Below are 15,396 nucleotides of genomic sequence, written 5' to 3' on the forward strand. Positions count from 1 at the left end.
CTGTTACATATCTTTGTGTCATCAGCAAAAAGACAGACCTTTTGCGATATCATTAATGAAGATATTAAACAAAATTGGTCCCAGTACAGATCCCTGAGGTACCCCACTGGTGACAAGACTTTGCTCTGAATATTCTCCATTGACTACAACCCTCTGTTGTCTGTTACTCAGCCACTGTCTAATCCACTCAACAATATGGGAGTCCAAGCTCAATGACTGTAGTTTATTGATAAGTCTTCTATGTGGGGCAGAGTCAAAAGCCTTACTAAAATCTAGATATGTGATATCTACTGCCCCTCCGCCATCTATTATTTTAGTCAACCAGTCAAAAAAATCTATAAGATTTGTTTGACATGATCTCCCTGAAGTAAACCCATGTTGTTTTTCATCTTGCAATCCATGGGATCCAGCAACCACAGCAATCTTCTACGTTGCCTCCCGCAGTGGAGGCTATGCAGGTGGATCGGTCTCGCCTGACTCTGCAGGAAAGAACTCGCCGAAGAGCTGAGAATTTATGTCTCTACTGCGCCAGTGCAGATAATTTCCATCTAAGTTGGTGTCTCCAACTTCTACTCCTCTGCCCGTTTTGCCTTCGTATCTTCTAGACTCGCTGATGTCTTCAGTGAGAAGCAAGCTGAAGTATTGCCACCTCATCGTCCCTATGATTGTCCTACTGACTTATTACCCGGGACCACTCCTCCTCAGGGAAGAATTTTCCTCTGTCTATTCCCAAAACACAGGCCATGTCTAAATATATTCAAGAAAATCTTCAAAAAGGCTTTATCAGGATGTCATCCTCCCCTGTCGGAGCCAGATTCTTCTTGGTAGAGAGAAAAGATCTCCAAACTAGACCTTCGAGGTGCCTATAACTTGATTCGCATAAGAGAAGGTGACGAATGGAAGACTGCATTTACTCGAAATGGACATTTTGAGTATCTTGTGATGCCGTTTGGACTCTATAACGCTCCAGCACTCTTCCAGAAGTTTGTTAATGATATCTTTCGTGACCTCTTATACACTTGTGTCGTGGTCATTTTGGATGCTATTCTCATCTACTCACCCAATGTTTATACTCATCGTTCCCACATGCGCCAGGTTTTACAATGTCTCCGAGAAAACCATCTTTACGCTAAACTGGAGAATTGTGTTTTTAAAAAATCCAGTCTTCCTCTTCTGGGTTACATCGTTACTAGTCAAGTTCTACAGATGGATATAAACAAGTTGTCTGCTGTATTGGAATGGCCACGACCTACCAGCTCAAAAGCTATTCAGCGCTTTCTTGGTTTTGCCAATTACTATCGGCAATGTCTTCCTCCTTACTCCACCTTGGTGGCTCCCATTGTCTCTCTCACCAAGAAGACTTCTAATCCCAAGGTTTGGACTCCAGAGGCTGAAGATGCTTTTAAACAGTTAAAGACCGCCTTTGCTTTGGCTCCGATCCTTTCTAGACCCGACTCTGGCAAGCCTTTTCTTTTGGAGGTGGATGCTTCTTCTGTTGGAGCAGGTGCTGTCCTAACATAAAAGTACTCTAAGAGAAGAATTGTAACCTGTGTTTTTTTCTCTTAAACCTTCTCTCCCGCAGAGAAAAACTATACTATAGGAGACCGTGAACTCTTTGCTATCAAGCTGGCCTTGGAAGAATGGAGTCATCTCTTGGAAGGTTCTGTACATCCTGTAACTATATATTCCGACCACAGGAACTTGCTCTATCTTCATACAGCCCATCGACTCAACCGACGGTAGGCCCGATGGTCCCTGTTCTTCTCCAGATTTGACTTCTACATCCACTTCTGTGCTGCAGAGAATAATTTACGAGCTGATGCTCTTTCCAGGTTTTAAGATGTGCATGACAAAGAATCTCCTCCTCAGCATATTATTCCTCCTGAGCGCCTCATCTCTGCAGTGCCAGCAAATCTTCAGCACCTGCCTCCAGGAAAGACTTACATATCTCCCCGTTTAAGACTCTGAGTCTTGAAATGGGGCCATTGCTCTCTTCTGGCTGGTCATTCTGGAACTTGTAAGTCCCTACAGCTCATCTCCAGACAATATTGGTGGCCTTGTTTAAAACAGGATGCTGTTGATTTTGTCGGTTCCTGTTCGGTCTGTGCCCGGGATAAGACCACCCATACTAAACCTGCAGGTCTTCTACAGCCTTTGCCTCTTCCAGAGCTCCCATGGACCGATATTGCTATGGACTTCATTACTGACCTTCCGTCTTCCAGAGGCAATATTGTCGTCTGGGGGGTAGTGGACCGATTTTCTAAAATGGCTCATTTCGTGCCACTGCCTGAACTTCCAACTGTTCCTTTGCCACATCTTCCATTTACATGGTTTGCCTTCTAATATTGCATCCAATCGTGGAGTCTAGTTTGTCTCTAAGTTCTAGCAGGCCCTCTGCTCACGTCTCCAAGTCAAGATGGATTTCTCCTCAGCCTACCACCCTCAATTCATTGGCAGGTTGAGAGGGTGAATCAGCTCTTAGGAGACTATCTTCGTAATTTCATTTCTGCTCATCAAGATGACTGGGTTGATTTACTTCCTTGGGCAGAGTTCTCATACAACCATAAGGATTCTGAATCTACTGGAACTTTGCCTTTCTTCATAGTTTATGGACTTCATATTCGTCCTCCTCTTCCCTTATACTCTTCTTCCGGAGTTCCTGTGGTTGATGAGCAAGTGCAGAACTTTTCCACTATCTGGCAGAAGACATCTTCCTCTCTTTTGCATGCTACGTCTCGTATGAAGTCTCAAGTGGACAAGAAAAGACGTTCTCCTGGTAACAAATTCTGGTATATATCTGCTTCAAAGTACCCAGTTATAAACTGGGCCCTCTCTATCTTCGTCCCTATAAAATCAAGTGATGTTTAAATCCTGTGGCCTACTCTCTCCATCTGCCGTTCCTCTCTCCAGATCCTGAATTCCTTCCATGTCTCCTTCTTGAAACCTGTCATCCACAACCGCTTTTCTAAAAAGACATCTCACCTACTCTTCTACACCTCTGATGTTTATGTTGTTAAACAGATTTTGGACTCCAAATTTATCAGAGGAAAACACTTTTTTCTTGTGGATTGGGAAGGATTCGGTCCGGAGGAGAGATCTTGGGAGCCAGAAGAAAATATCCTGGACCGTGACCTTCTCAGTAAATTTCTGAACCGCAAAAGGAGGGGGAGACCAAAGGTGGGGGTACTGTTACACACTGTGCTCCAGCCACATGCGCTGGCCGTGAGCGCATTGTCCTGCTCTCCCCTGCTGCAGGCGGGGCTGAGATTCACATCGCGGGATGTACCCGCATGCAAATCCCATCCTGTCACTTACCACGGTCCTCTGCTGCCTCTTCCTCTGCCTCTCAGCTCCGGCGCGCGTGTCCCCGTCTCCTAGGGCTCACGCGCCAGAGCTCTGAAATTTAATGGGCCAGTACACCTGACATTATTCTTTAAGTCCCTGCACCTCCCACTCTTCCCTGCCGGATCTTCAGTGCCATTTTCCTGAGATTAAGCATACCATTTGTCTGTTTGCCTAGCCCGTGCTCTGACCCATCCGCTATGTTATTGACTACGCACATTTCCACCTGCCTTGACCTTCTGCTAGTCAAACTTCGTCTCTGCCTCATCCAACTGTACTTTGCCTTGCCCAGCTACCTATGTGGTCAAGTCGTATCGAGGGTAGCGACCTGGGTGTCACCAGCCGCAGCAATCCTATCCTGCCTTGCTGTGGGCTCTGGTGAAGACCAGCGGCACCTTAGACTCCGCTCCCCGATACGGCCCGTGTCATCAGCTACACAGGTCAGTGGATCCACATCCAGCAGCGTTAAAAAATAATAAATTTTTTCCACTGGAGTACCCCTTTAATTGGGTCATGTCCCATCACATGCTACATTAAGAAGGTATCTAACTTTAAAACAATGCAAGAAAATCTTCTAAACTGCATATAAACATATGAAATATTAGGGCACAGTCTGCCTAATTATTTTTTTTATAACAAGAATAGGAGATATAACATAGGGACATCCACTAAGTCTAGAGGAAAGAATATTTCTACAGGAACATAAAAGGGAATTCTTTAAAAGGATTATCCACACATCAGAGGTTATTATATCCCTATTGGGGATACCTATCAAATTGTAGTATAGTCTGATCACTGGGGCCCCCACTGATCCAAAAAATTGAAGTCCAATGTCTCCTTCATGAATTAAGCGAAATATGCATGCACAGCCAGTGCTCCAATTCATTTTCTATGGGACTTATGAACATTGCTTAAAGTGTACCTGTCATTAACAAATACTTTTTATTTGATGTAGATAATAACATTATATGTATATTTGTAATATACATTGGTTAAAACATGTGTATATTTTTGGATGGAAAAATGCTGTCCCTGTAGCTACAATCTGTGTGTCTCTGTGAGGAGACCAAATATAGGAAGTGTGAACGGGACAAGCAGGGCTCTGTGCAGGCTCCTAGCTTGTCAATTATTCTGCTGTGTGAGCTGGGGGTGTGTCACAGAGCCTCACTGCACAGAGCCTTGCTTGTCCTCAATGCACAGAGCCCTACTTGTCCTAAGTGTACAGACCCCTGCTTGTCCTCAGTGTACAGAGCCCTGCTTGTCCTCAGTGCACAGAGCCCTGCTTGTCCTCAGTGTACAGAGCCCTGCTTGTCCTCAGTGCACAGAGCCCTGCTTGTCCTCACTGCACAGAGCCCTGCTTGTCCTCAATGCACAGAGCCCTGCTTGTCCTCAGTGTACAGACTCCTGCTTGTCCTCAATGCACAGAGCCCTGCTTGCCCTAAATGTACAGACCCCTGCTTGTCCTCAGTGCACAGAGCCCTGCTTGTCCTCAGTGTACAGAGCCCTGCTTGTCCTCAGTGTACAGAGCCCTGCTTGTCCTCAGTGTACAGAGCCCTTCTTGTCCTCAGTGCACAGAGCCCTGCTTGTCCTCACTGCACAGAGCCCTGCTTGTCCTCACTGCAGAGAGCCCTGCTTGTCCTCAGTGCACAGAGCCCTGCTTATCCTTACTGCACACAGCCCTGCTTGTCCTCACTGCACAGAGCCCTGCTTGTCCTCACTGCACAGAGCCATGCTTGTCCTCTGTGTACAGAGCTCTGCTTGTCCTCACTGCACAGAGCCCTGCTTGTCCTCACTGTACAGAGCCCTGCTTGTCCACTCACTTCCTGTATTTGGTCTCCTCACAGAGAAACACAGACAATAGCTGTGGGGACAAAAATATAAAAACTTTTAACCAATGTATATTACAAATATACACATATTGTTATTATCTACATTATATGAAAGGTTTTTGCTAATCACAGGTACACTTTAATGCTGTGCCCTACCTAATTTGAATGAATTTTATTATCTCGTAAAGTGATATGCCTTCACTTTATTACACATGAGGCTCTGACCTCTGGGCTGCCACCAATTCTGAGAATGAGGGAGCTACAACACTACCTGTCCCTTACAGTTTTTTGTCCCCTTTATTGTCAATTGCAGCACAGCTCCATTAACCCTTTCCCGACCCAATGACATACATGTACGTCATGGGTCAGCTCCCATTCTATAATGCGGGGCCACGGCGGATCGGGCCTGGCACCTAGCAACGGCCTGGACCCATGACTAATAGCGCGGCAGTGATCGCGGTGCCGCGCGCTATTAACCCTTTAGACGCGGCGTTCAAAGTTGAACACCACATCTAAAGTGAAAGTAAACTAATGCCAGTTAGCTCAGGGAGCTGTTCGGTATCGCCGCGGCAAAACTGCGGCATCCCGAACAGCTTACAGGACAGCCGGAGGGTCCCTACCTGCCTCCTTGCTGTCCGATTGCCGAATGACTGTTCAGTGCCTGAGATCCAGGCATGAGCAGTCAAGCGGCAGAATCATTGATCACTGGTTTCCCATGAGAAACCAGTGATCAATGTAAAAGATCAGTGTGTGCAGTGTTATAGCCCCCTATGGGAGCTATAACACTGCAAAAAAAAAGTGAAAAAAAAAAGTGAATTAAGATCATTTAACCCCTTCCCTAATAAAAGTTAAAAATAAACATATGTGGTATAGCCACGTGAGGAAATGTCCGAATTATAAAAATATATAGTTAATTAAACTGCACGTTCAATGGCGTATGCGCAAAAAAAAGTCCAAAATGGCATATATTTGGACACTTTTTATATCATGAAAAAATGAATAATAAGCGATCAAAAAGACCGATCATTACAAAAATGGTACCGATAAAAACTTCAGATCATGACCCAAAATATTATCCCTCAAACAGCCCCATACGCAGGAAAAAAAAGTTATAGGGGTCAGAAGATGACAATTTTAAACGTATACATTTTCCTGCATGTAGTTATGATTTTTTCCAGAAGTACGACAAAATCAAACCTATATAAGTAGGGTATCATTTTAACCATATGGACCTAGAGAATAAATAGAAGGTGTCATTTTTACCGAAAAATTTACTGCGTAGAAATGGAAGCCCCCAAAATTACAAAATTGTGTTTTTTCTTCAATTTTGTCGCCCAATTAATTTTTTTTCCCGTTTTGACGTAGATTTTGGGTAAAATGACTGATGTCATTAAAAAGTAGAATTGGTGGCACAAAAAATAAGCCATCATAGATCATGGATCATGGATTTTTAGGTGCAAAATTGAAAGAGTTATGGTTTTTTAAAGGTAAGGTTAAAAAACGAAAGTGCAAAAACGGAAAACCCCTGGGTCATGAAGGGGTTAAAGTGAACAGAGGCAGCTGAAGTTCCCCGCACCTCCAGGTGGATGAAAAAAACTGCTGTGCAGGAGTAAAAACTAGGACTGCAGCAGAACTCATTGCAGGGGCTGCTTCTTTCTGAAGACCTTTGGGGTTCCCATAGGTTACACTTCCCCCTTTCAAAAAGAGAGGCCATACCCTAGCAATGTGCCATTGCTTTATAGGATGAGAATACACCTTTAATAATTGTTATCTATTGCTAAGCATTTCCCCATTATTTTAAGACTTTAGTCTTCCAATCCACATCTTTGAATATTATGTGAACAGTTAATGTTTGTATGTAATATACAGTGCAAGCCTTACTTAGTCCATAGTCTCTTTCATCTTGGTCACTTTCATGTTTCCTCCAGCGACAACAAAGGTGTTTGCAAATCATACTAAAATGGCTAAAAATAATTAAAGGAGGTGGCAAGACGGGCCTTTCATGAAATGTCATTATCAGCTGGTATCGCTGGAATTTCCAAACCTGGTTAGAGATGGACTTGACTTCAAAGAATGTGTTACTGGAAAGAAATACAAGAGGCACATTTGTAAGTTTATAGTAACCACAAGAAATGTGATGCACATGCAATGAGTACTTAGGGCATATCAGATTTTTGGGATCATGAGTAACGTTTCATTGAAACTTATGTATGTAATCAAGTTTTTCCCCATTATTCTGAACTCAATATCCCAAAAGTACAAAGTGAATACAGAATTTTAGAAATTTTTGCTAATGAATTAAAAAGTAAAAACTAAAATTCTGCATGGACATAAGTATTTAGACCCCTTGCTATGACACTTGAAATTTAGCTCTTGATCATCTTTAAAGGGGTACTCCACTGCCCCCGTGTTCAGAACATTTTGTTCCGGATGCTGGGTGTGGGCTGTGGGGTCCACGCCCCTCGTGACATCACATAATGCCCCCTCAATGCAAGTCTATGGGAGGGGGCGTGGCAGCTGCCAAGCCCCTTCCCATAGACTTGCATTAAAGGGTCATGTCATGAGATCCTGAGGGGTGTGGCCGCAACTTCACAACCCCTGCAGCCCGCACACAGTATTCGGAACAAAATGTTCTGAACGCTGGGGCTTTAGATCTTTCTACACCTTGGTTGGAGTCACCTATGGTAAATTCAGTTGATTGGACATATGGTATATGTATATTTATACAAGCTGATAATGTATATTAGAGCAAAACCAAGCCATGAGGGGGAAATACCTGCCTGAAGAGCACAGAGACAGGATTGTGTGGAGGTACAGATCTGGAGAAGAGTACAAAATATGTCTACTGCACTGCGCAATGGCTTTCATAATTCTTTAACGGAAGAAGTTTGGAGCAACTAGGACTCTTTCTAGAGCTTACTGCCAACCCAACTAAGTAATCAGAGAAACTTCTAGATGGTGAACCATCAATGCAGCCCTCCACAATCTGTGATGCCAGAAAGAAGCTTCTGCTCAGGAAAAAAAAAACACATGAAAGCCCACCTATAATGTGAGAAAAAACTTCTTCCATTTAATAATTAGATATTTTTGGGTCTACTGTTCATGTGGCAAAATCTAAACATTGGAAAAGTAAACGATTTAACTGTTGCAAAAAAGAAGTCTGTTTAATACCATTTGTATTAAAATATAAATAAATCTAAATATATATCTTTTGTGTAACAAATATATGGACTCCAGTGTTCTCTGGAAAAATTGAGCAAGTGTAATTCTGTATTAAGTTTTTAACACAATCAAAGCAATGTAAAAAGCTACATTTACACATTTCATGTAGGTTTTACTGGTGGAAGGCTGGAATCTATTTATTCAGAACAGCAGTTCTCCTTTAAAGTACAGTGTATAATAATATAATAATAATAGGATTGCTGACTTACTTGAATACTGCTATGAGAAGGTTTACTAGAAGAATATTTGCCACTAAGAGGTAACAAGCCATGATCGCAGGGACGATCCATGCTCCCGTCTTGCATGGAGGGAGCTGAACTATTTTCCCATCTTCTCTAGTCTCATTATATCCACAGGGAGCTAAAAGAAATTATAACAAAGTCGGTCTTAGATTTATAGTGTCTTGTCCAATCAGGCGTAAGAAAATTTTCTGGGGAATGAAGTCCCAAACTTGTAGCAAGGCTTACATGCTGTATTCATGCACTAGTCACATTTATTTACCGCTCAGACTCTGATATGACACAATAGATGGCCACCTCCTGAATGGGATGTGTGAGAGGCAGTGACTTATATGAACAAAATCAGTATGCACCATGAGAGACATCTCATGGGACAAACTAAAATAAATGGGATTTCTCCAGCAGACACCAATATGTTTCCATCCCCATGTCAATAAATATCCCTGCTTACACGCACCTGATCTAGCATGAAAGAATACATTGCCATATTTCTCAATTGCCACAAGCATGTACAATTTGTCAGTCCGGAGTGAAAGATATTTGAACCTGGATGCATTTCCGGAGGTAAAAAAGTAAAACGCTCTGTGCTATACTATCTATTCAATAGTGCAAACTGCCACTCTATAGGTCAGTGAGGATTTTTATTTAAAGCAGTCTGTGGCTTTAATGGTTTATAAGAAAATATAAGATATATTTTCGAATTTACTTCCTATCAGAATTCTTCCTCTTTCCCCTTCCACCATTCTCCAACAGGCATGTGTTATGACTAGGGTGCTAATATACTTTACCTATAGTGACCTAAAGCCAATACATAGTGAGGCTTTCTTTTACTAGGGTCATAGATTTAGATTGGTGCTTTGGTTTTGTATATAAATATCTTGGCCAGGCATAGTGGCTTGCTTGCTAGGCACACACAAACCTGTATCACAAAGTCCTTTTGGATAGGTGACATTTTCACCTCTAACAGATGCCCAGGGCTCCTATTAAATCTTTCAAATTCTAGACAATCTCTTTGAAGTATCACTTTTAAAGAGAGTGTGAGCCTAATGTGTGCTTCCAGTACATAGGCTAGTGTCGTGTCCCGACAGGTAGAGTTCCTCAAGTCCACAGGGCTCTCCTGCAGGTCATTATTATTGTATTTTACTTATGTACATTTAGTATTGTACAGTGAATATAAACTATGTGTAAAGGTTATTAGGATATTTAAACTATATAGGACATTCCTAAGGTCATGTGATATGGTCATGTGACGTGTGATCACCTGACCCAGAGTTCCAGAGGCACAGGTAACCACAGGCAACCAGCTACCAATGGGCTTTAGTCCACCCACCTGTTATATAAAGGGCTGTAGTCTCCACACTAGTTCTCTTTCTCTTTAGGTCCTGGACAGTAAGCAAGCACACGTCCTGAACAAGTTCAGACCAGAACAGCTAGGCCAAAGCCTACAAGTCTGCAGCCACAACTAATCTGTAAGTCTTCTATGTCTACAAGTCAAGTCTCTACTGTCCCTACCAAAGTCATAACAGTAGCACAGTGGCCTGCATCATCATTATTACCACTACAAGTCCAAGCAAGCCTGAGAGGTTCCCTGTGTCCCAGTCACCTCTGTGGAAGTTGGCTATCTGTAAGAAACATTATACTGTCTTCTTCAGTAAAGTTTCAGTTGCATCAAAATCTGCTTTGGACTCATTTAATATATGCCATTTCTGGGTTGGTTGTCGGCAGTGCCCTACACCATACAACCACATACTGGCGTCACGAACACTAGGGGTTTACAACATCTTGCCCCAGGGGTTAATACCATCTGGCCCCACCACCTAAATGGCTACACCCCGTGGTCCCGCCATACACTGTGGGTCACCACCAGACTAGCATGTTAAGAAACTGCAAAATGTACATTCCGCAGCATGTTTTTACTAGCAAAACAGGGAAACCAAGGAGTAAGTCGATACAGACCCTTTAACATCCATTTATAGATTGCTTTGTGTAAGCAATCCATAGGCTAATGTAAACTATAGTTTAAAGTTTATCTAGAGGCTTTGAGGACACACAGAAAAATTAGATGTGACTTCCTTTCATCACATTCACATTTTCCCTACTTGCACTAGGAGTTGCTCTGGTGGAAATAATTTATTTATTTATTTATTTTTATCAGATGGTGCTAGAAAGTTATACAGATTAGTAAATTACTTCTATTAAAAAGAATCTTTCCAGTACTTATCAGCTATTGTATACTACAGAGAAAGTCGAGCATGTTATTCCATAGAAGCATTTCAATTAAGTTGCTGTCTGTGGAACCATTTATTTTATAGAATGATATCATGTATTTAACGGTATGATGTATTTAGGGGTTTTGGTTTCTGGTCTAAAAACAAGATAACAGCATTGTTAAAACTCTTGTGCCACTGGATCAGTTCATAAGAAAGCAAACTATGGACAGGATACAAAGCTACACAATGCCATCTTTATAGTCCGTATGGCCAGCTTTACAGTTGCATAGAGCACGTTACTTTTCTCAAGTATACTGCTTATATATACCCGCCTTTCAATTCCCAACTGTTCTGCCCTCCTGTTCCTCATCCACATGATTGCTCAACTCTTCTGTGCCTCCAATCTGGTTCTACAAAGCACAAACTACACTCACTGGCCACTTTATTTGGTAAACCTTGGTAGTACCTGGTTGGACCCCATTTTGCCTTCAGAACTGCTAGAAAAATTCTTTAGAGCTTTTGTTCCATATGGACATAATGACATTATGCAGTTGCTGCAGATTTGTCAGCTACACATCCATGATGCAAATCTCTCTTTCCAACAAATCCCAAAGGTTTTCTATTGGATTGAGAATTGGTGACTGTGGAGGCCTCTGGCATACAATGGACTCATTGTCATGTTCAAGAACCTGAGATGATGTGATCTTTCTGACATGGTGGATTATCCTGGTGGAAGTAGCCATTAGAAGATGGGTGCACTGTGGTCATGAAGAGATGGACATGGTCAGCAACAATGCTCAGGTAGGCTGTTGGGTTTAAACAAGGGACCATAGTGTGCCGAAAAATGTCCCACACACGATTACACCACCAGCCTGAACTGTTGATACTAAACAGGGTGGATCCATACTTTCATTTTGTTTATGACAACTTTTGACCCTGCGATCTGTATGTTGCAGCTGGAATTGAGACTCATCAGACCAGAAAATGTTCTTCCAGTCTTCCATTGTCCAATTTTGGTGAGCTTGTGCAAATTGTAGACTCGGTTTCTTGTTTTTAGCTGACAGGAGTGACATCCATGTGGTCTTTTGCTGCTGTAGCACAAAAGATGAGTGGGTACTGTTGCCTTTCTGTCATCTTGAACCAGTCATCCCATTCTCCTCTGACAACTGACATTGACAAGGCATTTATGTTTACACAACTACCACTCACTGGACATTTTATCTTTTTTAGACCGTTCTCTGTAAACTATAAAGACGGTTGTGTGTGAAAATCCCAGTAGATCAGCAGTTTCTAAAATTATTAGACCAGCCCATCTGGCATCAACAACTATGCCTCGATTAAAGTCACTTAAATCCCCTTGTGATGTGTGTTGAGGGTGTGATGGAGGGCAGATGTTATTACCCTAGGGACAGATGGCATTAACCCCTTGTGTTCATGACACAAGGGTGTGGTTTTACCGCTACACCACCCGAAGGTATGGCCGCTGGATCCTGTGCTAGAATAATGACTCTGACGCCAAGTTACGGAACAACGGCAGCATTACTGAGGCAGACAGATGGAATAGTGTTTACAGCTCAGTTAGGCCCAAGGAGGTGCCAGTGACTTCAGAGACTTTAGGGCTCGCTGGGACTTGTAGTGGATTTTGGACAATTTGCTGCAGGTCCACGCTGACTTTATGCAGACTAATTTTGACTGACTTGACTAGGACTGACTAGACAGACTTCACCTCATATGTAGCTTACCAGGGTTTGACTTTCACCTGTGGGGCACTTGGTTGGTAGAAGCGTGGCTGCGTGGTCAGCCTTGGGTCTCCTCAGTACACCAGACACACTCTCCAGGTCGACTGTTCCTCAGCATGCTCTAAACTGAAACTAGAACTGAACTCCCTAGCTAGCTCCTCCCAGGGTTTATATGGGGGAGACTCTGGAGGGGTCCTATAGGTCACCCACAAGTCATCTGGTCACTCATACCTTCCCTGGTTACTTAGCAACAACATTCAAAGGTATATACATTATACAGACAATGCAATAGATAACACAAGGTATAATTAACAATTTATAATACACAGCCAAAGGGGGGACTCAGGAGTGTCTGCCAGACAGGACAGCAAGGGTACAGGGGTGCAACTCCTGTACTGGGGCACCACAGATGCTTGGTTTGAACTTCAGTAAGTTGTCTTGACTGTGTCAACATGCCTAAATGCGTCTAGTTTCTGCTATGTGATTGGATTATTAGCTATTTGTGTTAACAAGCAATTGAACAGATGTACCTAATAAAGAGGCCAGTATGTGTATATAAATACAAAAAATATGGTTGTGCCATAAGTGGTAGGCAAGGGAATTGTTTTCCCTGTCGTTCAATTTTCTTCCAATGATAATGCATAATCTTGCATATAGTATACAATTTAATAAAATACTGATATGACTCCAGTCTTTTTATGCAGTGTTTAACTTACCAATATCATCACTGTGGTTTGGCAAGATCAATAGCTCACACTATCTTAGCCCATCCACATCACCGATGCATTTTGGTCAGCCATCACCGTACCACTAGTATTACCTGTGCAATAATGCTGACCTAATGGATTTAGTAGTGATAAAGCGGTAGCTAGGTAGTAAAGCCATGTTTTTGTGTACACATAATAGAGTACAATGAGTATATAGAGGCAGCTAAAGCATAATGCCTCACAGCAGATACCTACAAAGGTTAATTCACACTCCTTCTCCAGCCTGATAACAGCACTACCTACCAATACATATATGACTAAGATGTATGAGTAATAAAGCACCTTAAATATCTGCATTATCATGTTTAATTTGGCGTAAGCTAAAATATTTACCAGATTCTACCGATAATACCTGAGAACTAATCTCTGGGAATCTGGTTCTTGCGCATGACAGTGGATAGTATATGTATCACATTTCACAAGCAAACAAACACTTTTGCCGCCTTTGTGTATAATTATGTTTTTCTTATGTGAAAATAAAAATTAAACTATATTAACACTTACTGGCACCTTTTATACTAGAAAGAGTATATGTACGGTACTTGTCCCATAAACAGGCAAGCCTGGACTATTGGTAATGATGTAATGGTTCACAGTGGAAATCCTTATGTGTTTTACTGTTAGGTTTAACATTTCATTTTGTAAAATCACATAAATTATGTAATGATGAACTGAATTCAAACTGGATACTTAAAAGTATAGATCAATGCAGAGTAGAAATGGAACAGACTTAGGGTATTCAAGCTGTCGGGTGTATATGTATCCAAAGCAGGTCAGCACGAGTGCATGCTTAGTTATAAGATAAGATAAGAATACAAGAAGATGCAACTGTTAGCATACCATATACATACTGTACCTTTCTCAAATACACAAGGTTTTTATCTGTAACAATACAACCACATTAGAAAAACGGATTTACTACAATAGAACAACTTTGAATGTATCTGTTGCATGTTGTATTGATTTTCTCATATCCCTTTACTTATGTGATTAAAAGCACTCTTAGACCTATTTTATGATTATTTAAGGGTTTTTACGAGTACAGGCTACTTATATTGCACAGAAAAAGGTGTAGCTAAATAAATATATACATATATATATATATATATATATATATATATACACATTTATATATATATATATATATATTTATAAATATTTATATATATATATATATATATGTTGTTGTTTTTTTTTTTTTTTTAAAGAAATCATTATGATTAAAGGGAAGTTTCTGCTTTGAATAATGCCTTTATTGCTAAGCATCACCTAAGTTGATCCCAGTTTGTCTCACTGCCGGAACCCCTCCATGGTCAGCTATAATCTGTACAGAAATCTGGCTTATAGATGAGGCTGGTGACCGGGAAACCGCCATCTGTCAGCATTCACCGATAGTGTATTTTGGAATGGATTTTAAGAACCAGACAACTCCTTTAACTGTGAGGCACTGTAGTGTAAAATTAATGCAATTTTTAAAATACGGTGAATATATCCTAATTTTTACACTGTATCCTCAGTGTCCATTTATTGCTCTCGGCATATACGCTAAACATATGCATAGGGGAGATTAATCAAAACCTGTCCAGAGGAAAAGTTGCCCAGTTGCCCATAGCAACCAATCAGATCGCTTCTTTCATTTTTCAGAGACCTTTTCAAAAATGAAAGAAGCAATCTGATTGGTTGCTATGGGCAACTCAGCAACTTTCCCTCTGCACAGGTTTTGATAAATATCCCCCCATAGGCTAGAATGCCAATGACATTTTTGCACTGCATTTTTTCAAGGCTTAAAAACACCAGAAAAAATGTCAGAAAAACTGCCACTGTTTTTCCCAGCATTTTTGCGTTTTTTCTGGCTTTTTTACCTTTTGTGTGAAATTTGCCTTTTTTGGCCCCTTTGGCGTTTTTTTTTTCAAAATTTGTTGGGTAAAAAAATAAAAAAATTAAAAAAAAGGATGCAGTGGGGTTGTAGAAAAGTGTATTTAACAAAATGTTTATTTTTTTAACGAAATTGTAATACATTTTTAATAAAGTGTGTGTGTGTTTCACTT

General features: G+C 41.4%; 1 protein-coding gene across 11 annotated transcripts in view; it reads right to left on the reverse strand.

Annotated features, from left to right (window-relative positions):
- TRPM3 (transient receptor potential cation channel subfamily M member 3) overlaps positions 1-15,396 on the reverse strand; it is a 714,607-nt gene that overhangs the window by 44,166 nt on the left and 655,045 nt on the right. For all 11 annotated transcript variants that reach the window (XM_056523079.1, XM_056523077.1, XM_056523078.1 and 8 more), the window contains 2 exons: positions 8,603-8,753; positions 7,053-7,252 (listed from right to left, as the gene is read on the reverse strand). In XM_056523079.1, coding sequence (XP_056379054.1) covers positions 7,053-7,252; positions 8,603-8,753 — 351 coding nt within the window. The remainder of the gene's footprint in view (positions 1-7,052; positions 7,253-8,602; positions 8,754-15,396) is intronic.

The sequence above is a fragment of the Hyla sarda genome, chromosome 1 (assembly GCF_029499605.1).
Source record: "Hyla sarda isolate aHylSar1 chromosome 1, aHylSar1.hap1, whole genome shotgun sequence".
Classification (NCBI taxonomy): Eukaryota; Metazoa; Chordata; class Amphibia; order Anura; family Hylidae; genus Hyla; species Hyla sarda.